Source organism: Littorina saxatilis, linkage group LG12, assembly GCF_037325665.1.
Source record: "Littorina saxatilis isolate snail1 linkage group LG12, US_GU_Lsax_2.0, whole genome shotgun sequence".
NCBI classification, from domain to species: domain Eukaryota; kingdom Metazoa; phylum Mollusca; class Gastropoda; order Littorinimorpha; family Littorinidae; genus Littorina; species Littorina saxatilis.
In genome coordinates, this window is record NC_090256.1 from 13,206,898 (window position 1) to 13,223,201 (window position 16,304).

At 43.2% G+C, this 16,304-nt stretch overlaps 1 protein-coding gene across 1 annotated transcript in view; it reads left to right on the plus strand.

Annotated features, from left to right (window-relative positions):
• LOC138983273 (uncharacterized) overlaps positions 1 to 3,388 on the plus strand; it is an 8,549-nt gene extending 5,161 nt beyond the window's left edge. The window contains exons 4-5 of the mRNA XM_070356702.1: positions 1,464 to 1,579; positions 3,111 to 3,388. Of these exons, the coding sequence (XP_070212803.1) occupies positions 1,464 to 1,579; positions 3,111 to 3,221 (227 nt within the window). The 3' untranslated portion in view covers positions 3,222 to 3,388. The remainder of the gene's footprint in view (positions 1 to 1,463; positions 1,580 to 3,110) is intronic.
• The last annotated feature ends 12,916 nt before the right edge of the window (positions 3,389 to 16,304 follow it).

Genomic DNA, 16,304 nt, shown 5'->3' on the forward strand with positions numbered 1-16,304 from the left:
GAGAATGTATTTTTCGCGTGGCTATAAATTGATTCGACCTTTTCACTTTGACAGTAAGAACAACTTACGGGTGCAAGGGAAGCGTTGTGGACAGCGCAGTGGACAGCGCAGTGACATTCTAAAAATAGTAATAGTAACTTACAAACGGGAAAGCCACACGAAGGAAGGGAGATAAACGCCAAACACTGGAGAAGATAAGGAAGAGTTACTTATAATGGTGAAATGAACACAAAAACCAAAATCAGTTCAGCGCTGCGCGCTGAGAGCACGTGTTGAAATATCTCATCGATGATATTGTGTCCGGGGTGTAGCTGAATACGGTGTCCAAATTTGAAAAAGATCCAGCGAGAACTTTGGCGTTGTGATGTGGTGTAGCGGCTTTGGTGTGTCGGTATGGGGGCCCGGGTAGCTGAGGTGGAACCAAAATCGGTTCAGCGCTGCGCGCTGAGAGCACGTGTTGAAATATCTCATCGATGAGGTTGTGTCCGGGGTCTCTCTGAATAAGCCCACCAAATTTGAAGCAGATCCATCGAGAACTTTGGCCGTGCATCGCGAAGACACAGATACACAGACACACACAGATACACAGACACACACACAGACACAAGTCGTATATATATATAGATGTATATAAAACAGAAGAGGACTGAGTACTGATCCTTGAGGAAATCCACATCTTACAGTACCTTTAGCTGATGTCTTACCATTTAGGGACACATATTGTGTTCTATCCACACAAAAAACACGAACAGACTTGTTTCTGACATATATATATATATATATATATATATATATATATATATATATATATATATATATATATATATATATATATATATATATATAGATATAGATTTTGTAATAAGATAGTGTGGTCTACAAGGTCAAATGACTTCTTAAAGTCCAGAAACACAGCACCATTTTATTCATTTCGATTGATAGCAGATAGCCAAGTATCACATAATGAAGTGAGAGCTGTATGGCATGAGTGGTTAGGTCGGAATCCAGATTGAAACGGGTGGAACAGAGTTCGTTCCTCCATATACTGTAACAAGTGTTTATGTTTTTCCAGGGGTTTGGATAAAATTGGGGGCAGAGAAATAGGTCGGAAATTATAAGGGTCAGTGGTGTCTTTTATTTTCGGGAGCGGAATGACTTTAGCATTTTTTTTAAATACCAGGATAAGTGTTTTGATTAATACACAGGTTGTATACATAGGTGAGGGGTTCCACAATATAGGGCAGAGACAACTTTAATAAGTATGGTAGAATCTTATCAGGTCACAATGCTTTTTTATTCTTTAAATTTTCTGATTTTTTTGGTAGATTATTTTTCATGACTTACGTTTTGTCGGATCGGTTTTTGGAATACGCCGAACTACCGAAGCCGAAGAAAATTGTCTCATTCGGACCATCAACTATTTTTGTTATTACAGATACTATGACTGATGGTTTGTATTACAGAACTGTCTTTGAGGAAGTACAAGCGGGTGTTCAAGAAGATAGGAGACCACCTGCAGACCATCAAGAGGGAATTCGCTGTGCACGGCTACCATCTCTTGGGCTACCTGCCTCCTAGGGTAGGTCTTGTTTGTCCTTTTATTTTTAGCTAGTATCTAATCCTTAACTCATCCCTACCATCTGTTGGTTTACATGTTTTTGACGGGCGCAACGGCCTAATGGCAAGACGCCGGCCTCACAAGCAGTAGGTCGTGGGTTCAAATCCTTACGGCGCCTGGTGGGTTATGGATGGAGATTTTTCTGATCTCCCAGGTCAAATTATGTGCAGACCTGCTAGTTCCTTACCCCCCTTCGTGTGTACACGCAAGTACAGGACCTTGTGCGCACGGAAAAGATCCTGTAATTCATGTCAGAGTTCGTTGAGTTATAGAAACACGAGAATAGCCAGCATGCTTCCTCCGAAAGCGGCGTATGGCTGCCTAAATGGCGGGGTAAAAACGGTCATACACGTTAACATCCACTCGTTCAAAAACACGAGTGTACGAGGGAGGTTCAGCCCATGGGCGCAGAAGAAGCAGAAGAAGAAGGGACACATGTTTGTCAATGTAGGTCGTATGTGTCCTTTGTTGAGCTGCTGTCACAACCTGAACACATCCCCGCCATCTTTTGGGACACATGTCTGTCATGGTAGGTCTTATGTATGCCGTCACAACCTAAACACACCCCTACCATCGTTTGGGACACATGTCTGTCATGGTAGGTCTTATGTATGCCGTCACAACCTGAACACATCCCCACCATCTTTTTTGACACATGTCTGTCATGGTAGGTCTTATGTATGCCGTCACAACCTGAACACATCCCCGCCATCTTTTGGGACACATGTCTGTCATGGTAGGTCTTATGTATGCCGTCACAACCTAAACACACCCCTACCATCTTTTGGGACACATGTCTGTCATGGTAGGTCTTATGTATGCCGTCACAACCTAAACACACCCCTACCATCGTTTGGGACACATGTCTGTCATGGTAGGTCTTATGTATGCCGTCACAACCTGAACACATCCCTACCATCTTTTGGGACACATGTTTGTCATGGTAGGTCTAATGTATGCCGTCACTACGTGAACACACCACCACCACCACCACCACCACAACCAATCCCAAATATCATAATCCTAAACACACACCACGACGCAGACAGACGGGTGGACGGGCGGACAGACAAACTGACCGACCGACAGACGGACGGACGGACGGACGGACGGACACACACACACACACAAATACACACACACACACACACACACACACACACACACACACACACACACACACACAGATAAGACAGACACATAGTGATAGTCATACAGACATCCCTACAGACACGCACTGACACGCGCACTGACGCACGCGCACACACACACACGCACACACACACACACACACACACACACACACACACACACACACACACACACACACACACACACACAGTTTGGGGAAAGTCGGAAATAACCGGTTAATATGGTCCATTTTGACAGTTATGAAAATTTTTACAATAAGCCAGAAACTGATGTTGAATGATTCAGATTACACAGCTCTAAGAGGACATTAATTAGCACACAAATATTCATCTTTTTTCAGATCATGGCCCTTAGCTACTATGCTGGAAAGGTGGCGAATAGCATGATTGAGAAAACCGGAAGTCCCGCCTACATCCGGTTGAAGACGTCACCTGTCCTGCGCGTTCTCTGATTGGCTGTACTTCAAGCAATCAGCACGATCAACGTAGTGCAATACAGTAGCTAACGGTTTACCTATACTCGTTCTACTTCATCTTCGCCTTTTGCTGTTCTTATTCTTTGTATTTTCCCCTCCTGTAAAACCAGTTTTACATCAATAAATGGAAACCTCAAGCCTTATTCTGAGTTGACCTATTTCAAAACAGTGTTTTTGGTGTATATATAGCAGTCGTGAAGGGTGTATTTTGTTTTATTGGTGAGAGTTGCATTTGCATTGCTTTAGCTCCCTTACATGATGGTGTTGTAAGATAACTTGGTGTGTCGAGCATAACTCAGAATAACATGAATTCTAGCATCAAGCTGTATACGTGTGTTGATACCCAAGGCATTTTAGAACTCTAAAACCCCAAATTTGGCTTGCGATTTCGTTTTGGAAGCCTGTTCGCATTTTCCGCGAAATGGGCAGCGTTTTGCCGATTACTGGACATAGGCAAACATGTTGCCAATTCCGTGATTCGGTCACGACATATAAACAGTTGTACAGCTGCTTTACGAACCTCTCCCTCTCCCACGTACACAACCAGCCGCCCCCAAAATGTCTGTGAAATGTGAAATTCAGAACGAAAAAAGCGCTTTGCAACAAGGGTTATCTAATTTGTAAGATGCTCTTGTTCAGTGTTCGAGATTCAGCTTCAATCGGACACACACACACACACACACACACACACACACACACACACACACACACTACACACACAGATGACGGTTGCTGTTATATGGATCCGCGTTTATGTTAAGAGCGAGGCAAAATGGAGGCACGAGTGGTTAAAGGGAGAAAACTCATGACAGACGTAATCTGGTGTGAGTGATTCCATTACAAACAACTGACACCCCCGCCCCACACACATGCACCGATCACTGTCGAAATTGTCATTACAATTTAATCGTCGAAATCTGGAACGTACTGTACATACGCGGTTCGTGCCACAGAAATAAATGTAACGTTTCCTGCGGACAACGTTGTGAGAAAAATACACATGTTTATGTACAATCAGAAGTCTATTATCTAGAAGTAGTATTTCATTCACCGTCTTGTGGAACAATGCATAAGAGACTTAAATATTCTGATTTTCTTGCACAGGATAAAGTCTCCGTGAGATTGAGATTAGTTTATTTTTCCAAAAAGCGACATCAAGGGCGGTGGCATCCTGAACTCAGGTCAAAATGAGTTCGGCTCATTCTCTCCCTCTTCTTCTTGTCGTTCGCTGTTAGATCGTCAGTCCGGACTGCAGGGCGAAACGTGCTGTCCTAGCCTCTCCAAGTCCTCTTTGGGGCCGTATAGCTTCTTTTGTAGCGCTGTCTCCTCTGGCCAGGTGGTGTCCCTCAGAGCACTGTGGTATGGACAAGCCTGCAGGATGTGCTCTGCTGTCTGATTCTTGCCACACGGACATAGGGGGGAGGGAACTAGCTTCAGTTTTGTGGCCATCTGACAGGATGCCTTGAGTTTCCTTGTCTGGCAAGGAAACCGATTTTTTTTTTAACATATTTAGAGCTTTTTGTAATGTATTATTGATATAAGCAGATTCGCGATCGTTGATAATAATTTTTCATCGTGTTTTGTAATTTTTCAATTACAAAGGAATTGATATGTAAGACAGTATCAAGCAAGCTATTTTTTGCGGCTGTATTTACTGTGCAAACAACTCTAAATATGGCAAAAGTGTCACGTGATAATCAACCGTTTGGTTTGGCGCTCACTGGAGCTGACGATTTTTTCTGTAACCAGTTGACAGTGATGAAACCATATATTACGGTCTCCTTTCGGCAGCAGTCCCAAAATTTCGACTTGTTTTGACCTTAGAACGATGTCTTTATCATAACTGTGAAGAACATAACGGAGATCACTGTCGAAGTCGGCCAATCTGCAATCATTTTCGTCTCGCGAACACTGATCTCAAATTTAGATCAGTGCTCGCGAAAACCATATGGGAGATAACTCTGTATTTTTGTTTTGATAGATTCGCGTAGGACTGTAGCGTCCGGTCGGGGAGAGAATGAGCCGAACTCATTTTGACCTGAGTTCAGGATGGGGCGGTGGGAGATGTCGGGTGTCCTGATCACAGCAAGGTAGGCGCGTGTTTTATGCCTAAAAAAACAAGAAATTCCTCCGAGGTAGGAAAAACACCCCCGTCCTTAGCACGAACATGATTCAGGGGCCATAATGCCATTCCTGATCATATCATGTCGAGTCCCATACTTGTCGACGACGCCCTAGGTACCACATCACAAACAGAACTGTGCAATACACAGGTGTTTTCTACAGACACACTCAAACACACACACACACACACAGAGAAGCCGTATATATATATATCTATATCTATTGTATAAATATATAGAGATAGATGAGAGTGTATTTTTCGCGTGGCTATAAATTGATTCGACCTTTGCACTTTTACAGTGAGGATAATTTACGGGTCCAATTTACGTTCTGGACACTGCGGTGACCTTCTAAAAATAGTAACAGAACGCCGGGAATATCCGAAGATGCCCCCTCATACTATAGTCCACCAATAACTCCCTAACCGTGTGTTTGACTGGTCCCAATTTTTGTAAGGACCGTCTCAGGAATGTATAGAATCTGTTCACCAAGTTTGGTGACGATCGGTCCGTTCATTCTTGAGATCTACTTGCGAACACAAACAAACACACAAACAAACAAACACATCGACCGAAACCTATACACACCCCTATACCGGGGGTGTAAAAATAGGTGTGGTTACAGTAACCCGACCTACCCTATTTTTAGGGGCCGACCCTATAACTTTTTATTACATTTGTCCCCCCTCAAAAAAAAAACCCAAAAAAAACGAGTGCAGAAAACGCAATGAAAGCGAAAGCGCCCGAGTCGCACACTTATTTCCCTGTCAAGTAGGTTTAATTTGTACACATTATTAGAAAAAAAAGTAACCCCAAAAAAAAGTGATTGCCTACCTTCCTACCCTATTTTTTTTGGCTATGTTACCGTAACCACACCTATTTTTTTTTGCCTTATCAGGTGTGTTGCAAACAAGACAAGCCTCAGTTTTGTCAATTGTGTTCCTTGGGCGGGGATATAGCTCAGTTGGTAGCGCGCTGGATTTGTATTCAGTTGGCCGCTGTCAGCGTGAGTTCGATCCCAGGTTCGGCGGAAATTTATTTCAGAGTCAACTTTGTGTGCAGACTCTCTTCGGTGTCCGAACCCTCCCCCCGTGTACACTACATTGGGTGTGCACGTTAAAGATCCCACGATTGACAAAAGGGTCTTTCCTGGCAAAATTGCTTAGGCACAGTTAATAATTGTCTACCTATACCCGTGTGACTTGGAATAATAGGCCGTGAAAGGTAAATATGCGCCGAAATGGCTGCAATCTACTGGCCGTATAAAATTTCATCTCACACGGCATCACTGCAGAGCGCCTAGAACTGTACCCACGGAATATGCGCGATATAAGCCTCATTGATTGATTGATTGATTGATATTAATTAGGCAAAGTTGACTTCGCGATGTGTAGGCCTACTTCACGCGTGCGAAGCTCGCTGCACGAAGATTTAGCGCAGAATTTTCGGTAAAAAGACTCTGCAAAGTGTTCGCGAAGTCAATTTCGGCCTCAGTAAAGACGGCCTTTACGTCACAACTTTGTGCTGGAGATTTCACGTCGTTTTGGGCACTTTAACCTTCGCCGGTGGTCGTGGGTCCGTGTGGACCCAGAAAGGTGTTTAATTGCAAATATCTCTTAAACTAGTTGGAATTCTTTTAAGAATGCCTCAGGCACATAAAAAGCTCGTATGTCCTAACATTTCAGCGAGAAGTAAATTAATACAAAAAAAGGGGTCAAATTTAGGCTACAAACATCGTGGGGCCGTGCGGACCCATTATTTCTCAAAGAAGGAAAAGCGTGCATCTTTGAGAAGCATGGGTCCGCACGGCCCCACGATGTCTTCCGTGTGTAAACCGATAACCCGGGCTGGCGAAGGTAAAGACTGAACAGTAGATGTCGATTTCCTCGAACTCCTTTACAATTGAAAAGTGCCGTGGGTCAACTGAGACAGGTGTGCAGCAGCTGATGTTGCCGACAAAGCGAGGAGGACGGTTTCAGTGACAATATCGACGCAGCAAACAGCGAAAAGAAACGCGAGACACTCTCTGATACAGCTCAGAACATGGAGAACGCTATGCACACCTATGGACTTTGCATCGCACTATAGATGTGTTGATATGTTGACGAAGACAGAACAGAATACCAAAAAATTGATTTTAATACCGCGGTCAGGAGGTAGCGGTGGGAACGCCAGGTGAGTGAGGTCCGGGACGGGGGGGGGGGGGGGGGGGGGTGGGGGGGTTGGGGGGGGAGGAGGATGAAGAAAAGGAGGCGGACTGCTAGTTTCTCGTGTAATAGCATCAACACGCATTTATGCGAAAAAAAACAGTGACTGATATTTTGTTCACGCGAACCGTGAACTTTCACAAAACTTTTTCAAAAAAATAAAGTAAATAACATTCTTCTGTCTCCGACACACTGTCTTCTTTCTTATTGCTCGTCTTTTTTCCCCAAATGGGACAATGGTGCTTTTCAAATCAGCATTTCGTCAATACCAGAAAGAGACAAAGGCAGGTCTGAAGCACAGACTACAAAGGCTAGCGGTGAAACTGCGACAAAACGCAAGAACACGATTTGTAAAACGATCTGGTCTGTCACCATTTTGACCCCGGCCTTGCCAGTTATCATGACTTCAAGGCGTGCTTCGTACAGGCGTTGTATTCAACGCAGAATCGACGCTGAGTTTCTCTGACTGAACTCAATAGTAAAATAAATTGGTGTGTTATAAGCTACGCCTTCTATGCTAATTTATGTTGGGCAAAGTAGGTTCAGTTTTTCGAACAGTTTGTTGACCAAGATTTTTGAGTCTTGAGTCTTGAGTATTGAGCCAACTGAACGAAAATCTTGAAGAAAGTAAATACAGACTATTCGTACGTGAATTGTATAATCCTGAAAGACGAATAATAAGAATAAACAACCCAACACTTCCCTAATGCATGCATACTTTGGAAACATAGATGATCATTCCACAGGTCGACGAATAATGTGCATGAACACAGTTAAATGCTGCAGTACTTCGTAGTGCGATGATGTGTAGCAATTATTACCCCTTTTTGTCGCAGTTTAGAGCTCTGGCATGTTGAATAAAATTGTCTACAGAAGGAAAAGCACTTTATTTGTAAGGACGTAAAGCCGTTGCGGTACCCACGGGTTCGAAATATGGGTGTGTGGTTTTTTTTACCAATCTCTCCCAGTCCCAATACAGACATTGTCAGGAGACGCAACAAACAAAAAGCCATGCGCCCCCGTATCGGTTTCATTTACTGATATCATTCAAACTTTGTCCATGCAGATTTGGGGGTCGTTAGTCGTATTGGAGCCAGGATCACCCTCACGTAAAACTGGACTTGGTTGTCTTCAAGGGACCCCTGTGCGCGACTCGGCGAATACTGCCGTCTATTGTTTGCATTGTGATTCGATGTTCAAAGTTGCACGTGCAAGAAAGATGTGATAGGTGTCACTGCGGAGGCGAAAGCACAGTGCCATGCTTGTGTTTGCGTCTCACGTTCAGACATGACCATGGAGGTGGTCTGAGGAGGCGTCCGGCGTTACAACAATCATGATTGTAGAAACCCCACGCAGTAGAGTCGTGTGTTAGGTTTGTGTGCGCGTACCCATATCATCAGTGGTCTCTTTGCGTACCCGACTTTCTCAGTGTCGCATCAGTTCTTCTGAGCGTGTGTAATCGGAGAGCGTGAGCATGAGCGTGTGTGTGTGTTTGTGTGTTTGTTTGTGTGTACGCCGCACGCTTTCTTGAGTTGTACATGAGAAATGCTTCACAAACAACGGTTGTCGCGTTGTTCACAGTGCGCGGACATATTTTGGTACATCAGATACACTTAGTTTTATTAGCGAACGCTAGTGCTTAGGAATAGCATCACTTTTCATCTTCTCTCACCCGCCCCTCCTCAGTTCACACGTTCTTCTCCATCACGGCTCAGTTTCTAAAGCCATTATATGAAAAACCACGCCGCGCGGCGAGGAAGATGTTTTGACAAGTCGGATTAACAAGTTTTAAAGAAGCTCCACGTGTCTCAAGATGAATGACTTGCTACCGAACCCAGCAGGAGTATCATTTGTTATCCTCAAAAATAACAAGCAACGTGGACTGTGGTTGACCAAACCGACAGCCTAAACAACCCTCAGGCCTCCATCTTCACGTTTTTCTTCACACCAAAGGTGGCGAGCCACGTGGCTCACGCGACCCGCGAGATGTAACGAGACTTTGCGGGCAATCCAATCGAGGGCTGGTCGCGTGCAAGCCGCGGTTTCATTGGCTCGTTAATCCCCCGGCAAGCTTCCGTCTGCACGCAGCGCCCCCACGCACCCATCAAAGGGAGACAAATTGTATCGAGGGAGACAAATTCTGGCACGATGCTGGTTTATTCTTTGGCCGTAGCGTCGGTGATGCAGCGCCGGGTATCAGTTTGCAGGGTAGATTTGGAAGAGAAGTGATTGGAGGGTGCACGGGTTGCCGCACTCTGCCTCTAATCCTGCACGCCGCTGCACTTTCTGCCCGTATTGGGGTGGGGGTGACTCGGGTGCCACCCTAATCCGCTCTCTTCATTAAGGGGCGGTGGTAGTACAATGCAGGGGGTGGGTTTGGGATTAAGTCCGGATTTGTTCCACTTTTAACGCGTTGGGCTCTCCTGTTGCGTCTTTTCAGATTGATGTTTTTGCCTGATGAATCGATTTGCCACGGTGGTAACTATAGCAGCGCTGTTTTGATAGAGCTGATCTTTGCAACAAGATGTGCGAGCTGTGTGTTGTGATAAGAGAAACGGGTTTCTTTCAATAGTATTTCCGGGGGGTGGGGGCGGGCGTTTGACATATTTACAGCAAAATGGGTCCTGTTGTTGCAATTGATCGGTCAATTACCCAACCCTCGTTTATATTCAGTTTTCTTGGCATGTCAACATACTCAAAATTCTGTATCATAGAGTCTGTCCGATTGATTTTTCTATTTCATTGGTTTAAACAATGTTTATTCATATTTTACATGTTCAAGAAATGCACATTGACATAAGGTGAACACAACAACAAGGCTTCAAGTACGTGAAGTCACCTTGTCAACACTGCCCAACTATGATTTGCTAACCGCTGATGATTTTCTGTATGGCAATAGAGACAGGCCAGACAGCGAAAATGCATTGATATTTGACCAGTTATTCAGGTTTATCTTATTAAGCAAACGTTTTGAATAATGAATGCGTTTATCTCATCCATGTTCGAAACGACCATGTGCAGTAGGCTACTGTTTACATTTCCTTGTTCTGGTAGTATTCTATTTTCAACCATGTGGAAGTCATTGTATGCGTGTGTGTGCGAGTGAGTGTGCGAGCGCGTGTGAGTACTGTTGTTTGTTTAGCATTGTTTTTACATTTAGTCAAGTTTTGACTAAATATTTTAACATCGAGGGGGAATCGAAACGAGGGTCGTGGTGTATGTGTGTCTGTCTGTGCGTGTGTGTGTGTGTGTGTGTGTGTGTGTGTGTGTGTGTGTGTGTGTGTGTGTGTGTGTGTGTGTGTGTGTAGAGCGATTCAGACTAAACTACTGGACCGATCTTTATGAAATTTGACATGAGAGTTCCTGGGTATGAAATCCCCGAACTTTTTTTCATTTTTTTGATAAATGTCTTTGATGACGTCATATCCGGCTTTTCGTGAAAGTTGAGGCGGCACTGTCACGCCCTCATTTTTCAACCAAATTGGTTGAAATTTTGGTCAAGTAATCTTCGACGAAGTCCGGACTTCGGTATTGCATTTCAGCTTGGTGGCTTAAAAATTAATTAATGACTTTGGTCATTAAAAATCTGAAAATTGTAAAAAAAAAAAAAAAATTTTATAAAACGATCCAAATTTACGTTTATCTTATTCTCCATCATTTGCTGATTCCAAAAACATATAAATATGTTATATTCGGATTAAATACAAGCTCTGAAAATTAAATATATAAAAATTATTATCAAAATTAAATTGTCGAAATCAATTTAAAAACACTTTCATCTTATTCCTTGTCGGTTCCTGATTCCAAAAACATATAGATATGATATGTTTGGATTAAAAACACGCTCAGAAAGTTAAAACAAAGAGAGGTACAGAAAAGCGTGCTATCCTTCTTAGCGCAACTACTACCCCGCTCTTCTTGTCAATTTCACTGCCTTTGCCATGAGCGGTGGACTGACGATGCTACGAGTATACGGTCTTGCTGAAAAATGGCATTGCGTTCAGTTTCATTCTGTGAGTTCGACAGCTACTTGACTAAATATTGTATTTTCGCCTTACGCGACTTGTTTTGTTGTTGTTGCTGTTTTTTCCTTTTATTGTTACATGTTGGTCTACCATAATTTACCGTTATTATTTTGACATTATTTCAAACTTGTTATATTAAAATCGTCCGCCAAATTTCAAATTTCATTTGCTTTTAAGAGTACGCTCATAAGCTTAGCTTGTTGTGCTCCATGTTCCTAATTTCACGTATGCCGCAATAGTACCAATGACATTTATTGAATAAACTTGTTTGAACCAACAAGGCTTATGGTGGTGATTCACACTCGTTTGACCACACTCTGAAAATCACAGGCACGATGTCAACAAAATCTATTTTTCTGGTCAATCGGTGTCCGATGTCTTTAATGTAGTAGTCTTGGTGATGACAGATTTTCAGTTTTCAGTGTCGATCTTAGTTTGACTAAGTGTATTGATTTCGTTTTACGCGACTTGTTTTCTGGACAAGAGAGAGAGAGAGAGAGTGAGAGAGAGAGAGAGAGAGAGAGAGAGAGAGAGAGAGAGAGAGAGAGAGAGAGAGAGAGAGAGAGAGAGAGAGAGAGAGAGAGAGAGAGAGAGAGAGAGAGAGAGAGATTCTCTGACCCTTTTCGCTTTTGATTTTCCTCAAAAGGCATTTGACCCTGGGTCATTTTGCCTTGAGTCCCGCCCAGAGCAGGTCAACACAATGCAGTCGTGCAGCACAGGTGTCAAGTGTGGCATCAACCGTTCCAACAAAAAACTCGCTCAACTCTGCAACCATTCAAGTTGTTCCCCCATTACAAATGCTTTGTCGTCTTTCTGTGAATGCTTTTTCACTTCTCGCAAACACTGCTTCTCAAGGGAGAGCTACTGTTGCCAACCAGTCTTGGAAAGTCGTTAAGTGGCATCAGAAAAAAACCAATGACTTGATGAGCTGTGTAATTTGTCTCGCAACAATCAAGAACTGGGCGGAATTGACTCTTCGTGGACCTTGAGGAGGCTTTAATAGCTTCTGAACCAAACCCAGACGACTTCATTGCCAGAAAGCATTAGTCGTGACTGTGAATTTAGTGTTCTGTGAAGAAATCATTACCGAAGCAGCCAACAGAAATACTGACGAAAGAGTGATAGTGTATTTGTATATTTATTTATTTGCATGGGAATTAAGCTGTGAATAACACACATTTAATAGCAAAGGATAAAGCATGATAATTTAAGAGTGATACAGTTGGGTGTGGGTTTTTTAAAGCGAGGGGTGTTCACACACATTTAATAGCAAAGGATAAAGCATGATAATTTAAGAGTGATACAGTTGGGTGTGGGTTTTTAAAGTGAGGGGTGTTCACACACATTTAAAAGCAAAGCCCGGATAAAGCATGATAATTTAAGAGTGAAACAGTTGGGTGTGAGTTTTTTAAAATGAGGGGTGTTCACACACATTCAATAGCAAAGGATAAAGCATGATAATTTAAGAGTGATACAGTTGGGTGTGGGTTTTTTAAAATGAGGGGTGTTCACACACATTTAATAGCAAAGGATAAAGCATGATAATTTAAGAGTGATACTGTTGGGTGTGGGTTTTTTAAAGCGAGGGGTGTTCACACACATTTAATAGCAAAACAAAGGGCTTTTAACGTGATATTTATTTATACGCAGCTTAATAATTATTCAGTTTTATTTCACCATAACAATGTGCATTCAAAGGGTGCAAGGGTAGACGTGTGTGCGTGTCTGCGTGTGGCTGACTGTGGCAGTTTCACATTCGCTTTTGAAACGACTGTTTTTGCCTTCGCGCAGTACCCATTCTTTTCTACCCGGCTTGTTTTTTCTCGCTCGATCGCCCACCCCATTCTTTTCGGTTCCCCCCCGTACTCATTCATTGTCAGTGTCCAGCCCCTCCCACTCCTCCTCCGCATCAGACTCGGTTTAAACTAACTCTTTTTTAACGGGTAACAACGCATTCTTCGGAGACTTCCAAATCATCTCTCGTATGTCCCCCTTTCTTCACCCAGGGGGAAAGCAGTGTTCGAGCGCGTGCCGGGGAGGAGCAAGGGATTGAAAGGGTCAGAAGGTCGCGCGGTCCTCTTTAAAGGCGCCATCGTTCTCGGGGCGCAGTCGGAGTGTCTGGGGTTGCCAGGGTTTTTGTTTTTTTGTTTTTTTTTCGTTCATGGGCTGAAACTCCCACGGCTTTTACGTGTATGACCGTTTTTACCCCGCCATTTAGGCAGCCATACGCCGCTTTCGGAGGAAGCATGCTGGGTATTTTCGTGTTTCTATAACCCACCGAACTCTGACATGGATTTCAGGATCTTTTTCGTGCGCACTTGGTCTTGTGCTTGCGTGAACACACCGAGGAGAGTCTGCACACAAAGTTGACTGAGAAATAAATCTGTCTGTTAAAGCACGAACTCACGCTGACAGCGGCCAACTGGATACAAATCCAGCGCGCTACCGACTGAGCTACTTCCCCGCCCATGGGCTTGCCAGTGAATGTATATATATCTGTGTGAGTGAATCTGTTCGGTGTGTCACTGTGGCAAAGCTCTTTTAAACTGTAAATATAACAAGACGTACGTGCTGTATCTATTTGTTTTTATGCTCTCTCTGTCCAGATCTCAATCATCTGTTTTAAGGTTTTAAAAAGTGGCTCTGAAATGTTATCCCTTTTTTTTTTATAAAGTATCTTTTTTCGAAAATAAACGTTTTCTTTTAAAACCCTATACCCCCAAACGCTTTTGGAGACCAATGGGTGTAAGCACAAACATACAAAAATTACATTGTGTAGTAAAAGAACCAATATTTTTTAACAAACTTTTATCATCATCGCTCTTACCCACTCCGTCATCCCCCCTTTTTTCTCACTTTTATACACAGCATATCACCAACTTATGTCCCTAATAGGAAAACTTTCTGTGAGGACGTAAAGGATCCCCTAGTTAGTTTGTCAGTACACACTTGTCTAGCGTATCACCCCCATCATGTCCCAAAGAGTTGCTATCACTGGAGACACACATTTCAAATAGTCTGGTCATCCTCTAAAATCTGCCCAACATGTGACATGGGATAAGAGATTCTATTCGCTTGGTGGTTACGCGCCCAAAATCAACTGCAGAGACTGAGAATTTTGGTTTTCGAATTGATTTTGCAGATTGACAAAGTGTCACTCCCAAAATCAATTCAGCAGAAAATTTGCACAAAGAGCAGCCAAACTATTGATTTTTGGCATGTGTCCACGTAGAAGGACGCTCTTGTCACACGTTAAAGCACAAGTCTATACAGTGTTGGTGAACATGACCGTGTACGATAGAAGGACGCTCTTGTCACACGTTAAAGCACAAGTCTATACAGTGTTGGTGAACATGACCGTGTACGATAGAAGGACGCTCTTGTCACACGTTAAAGCACAAGTCTATACAGTGTTGGTGAACATGACCGTGTACGATAGAAGGACGCTCTTGTCACACGTTAAAGCACAAGTCTATACAGTGTTGGTGAACATCACCGTGTATGACAGAAGGACGCTCTTGTCACACGTTATAGCACACGTCTATACAGTGTTGGTGAACATGACCGTGTACGATAGAAGGACGCTCTTGTCACACGTTAAAGCACACGTCTATACAGTGTTGGTGAACATGACCGTGTACGACAGAAGGACGCTCTTGTCACACGTTATAGCACACGTCTATACAGTGTTGGTGAACATGACCGTGTACGATAGAAGGACGCTCTTGTCACACGTTAAAGCACACGTCTATACAGTGTTGGTGAACATGACCGTGTACGATAGAAGGACGCTCTTGTCACACGTTAAAGCACAAGTCTATACAGTGTTGGTGAACATGACCGTGTACGACAGAAGGACGGTGCATTTAACTATGCCACTGTGTCCTCAAGGATGCTCAGATATTTTACTTCCTTTCTATTGTTTTCTTTTCTTTTTTCAGTTCTTTCTTTCTTTCTTTTCTTTCTGTCTTTTTTCAAGTTTTTGATTTAAAAAAAAAATCTTTGCCACCTTACACACTTTGCATGAAGATTGACACACCTGGACGACGAACAACTCAAAAGCCAAGCACATACGAATTTTAGAAAGAAAAACAAAACAAAGTTAATTATTTTTGGAATTCGAAAAGCGTTGTCATAAAAAAAAAAACTACTTCTCTCTGTGATGGGTATTGTAAGTGACTGAATTAAGGCACGCGGGGTGGGGGGGAAGAGAGAGAGGTTGGGGGGAGTGTTTGTAGGATGCTTGGATTGGTTTTGGGGTGGGGTGGGGTCAGCAAACACTTTCAATGAGGGTCCTCTCGCTGACAATGTACGCCTCTATGACAAAGGTACACTCAGATTTCCTAACTGGATGGTCTTTTTTTGCCATTGTCACAAGAGTGAGCAGAAGCAAGACAGCGAAGCTTAAATTACACATTGTCATAACTGACTATAGCAACTTTTCCTAACTTCAGCGTGTTGGTGGATTTTGACAGATCACGATGAGGGGGGATAATCATTTGATCATCTTACCAGTTGCAAGAGTTATTGCGCGTGTAAAGGGAGACGACTGCGGTGACAATATCATGAAACTGAAGGCTATATCAGTGATGGAAAAGGTAGTGTGTTTGTGTGTGTGCGTGCGTGCACGTGTGAGTGTGCGTGTGCGTGTGTGTGTGTGTGTGAGTGTGAGTGAATTGTTTTCGTTTATTTCATCGACGCTTA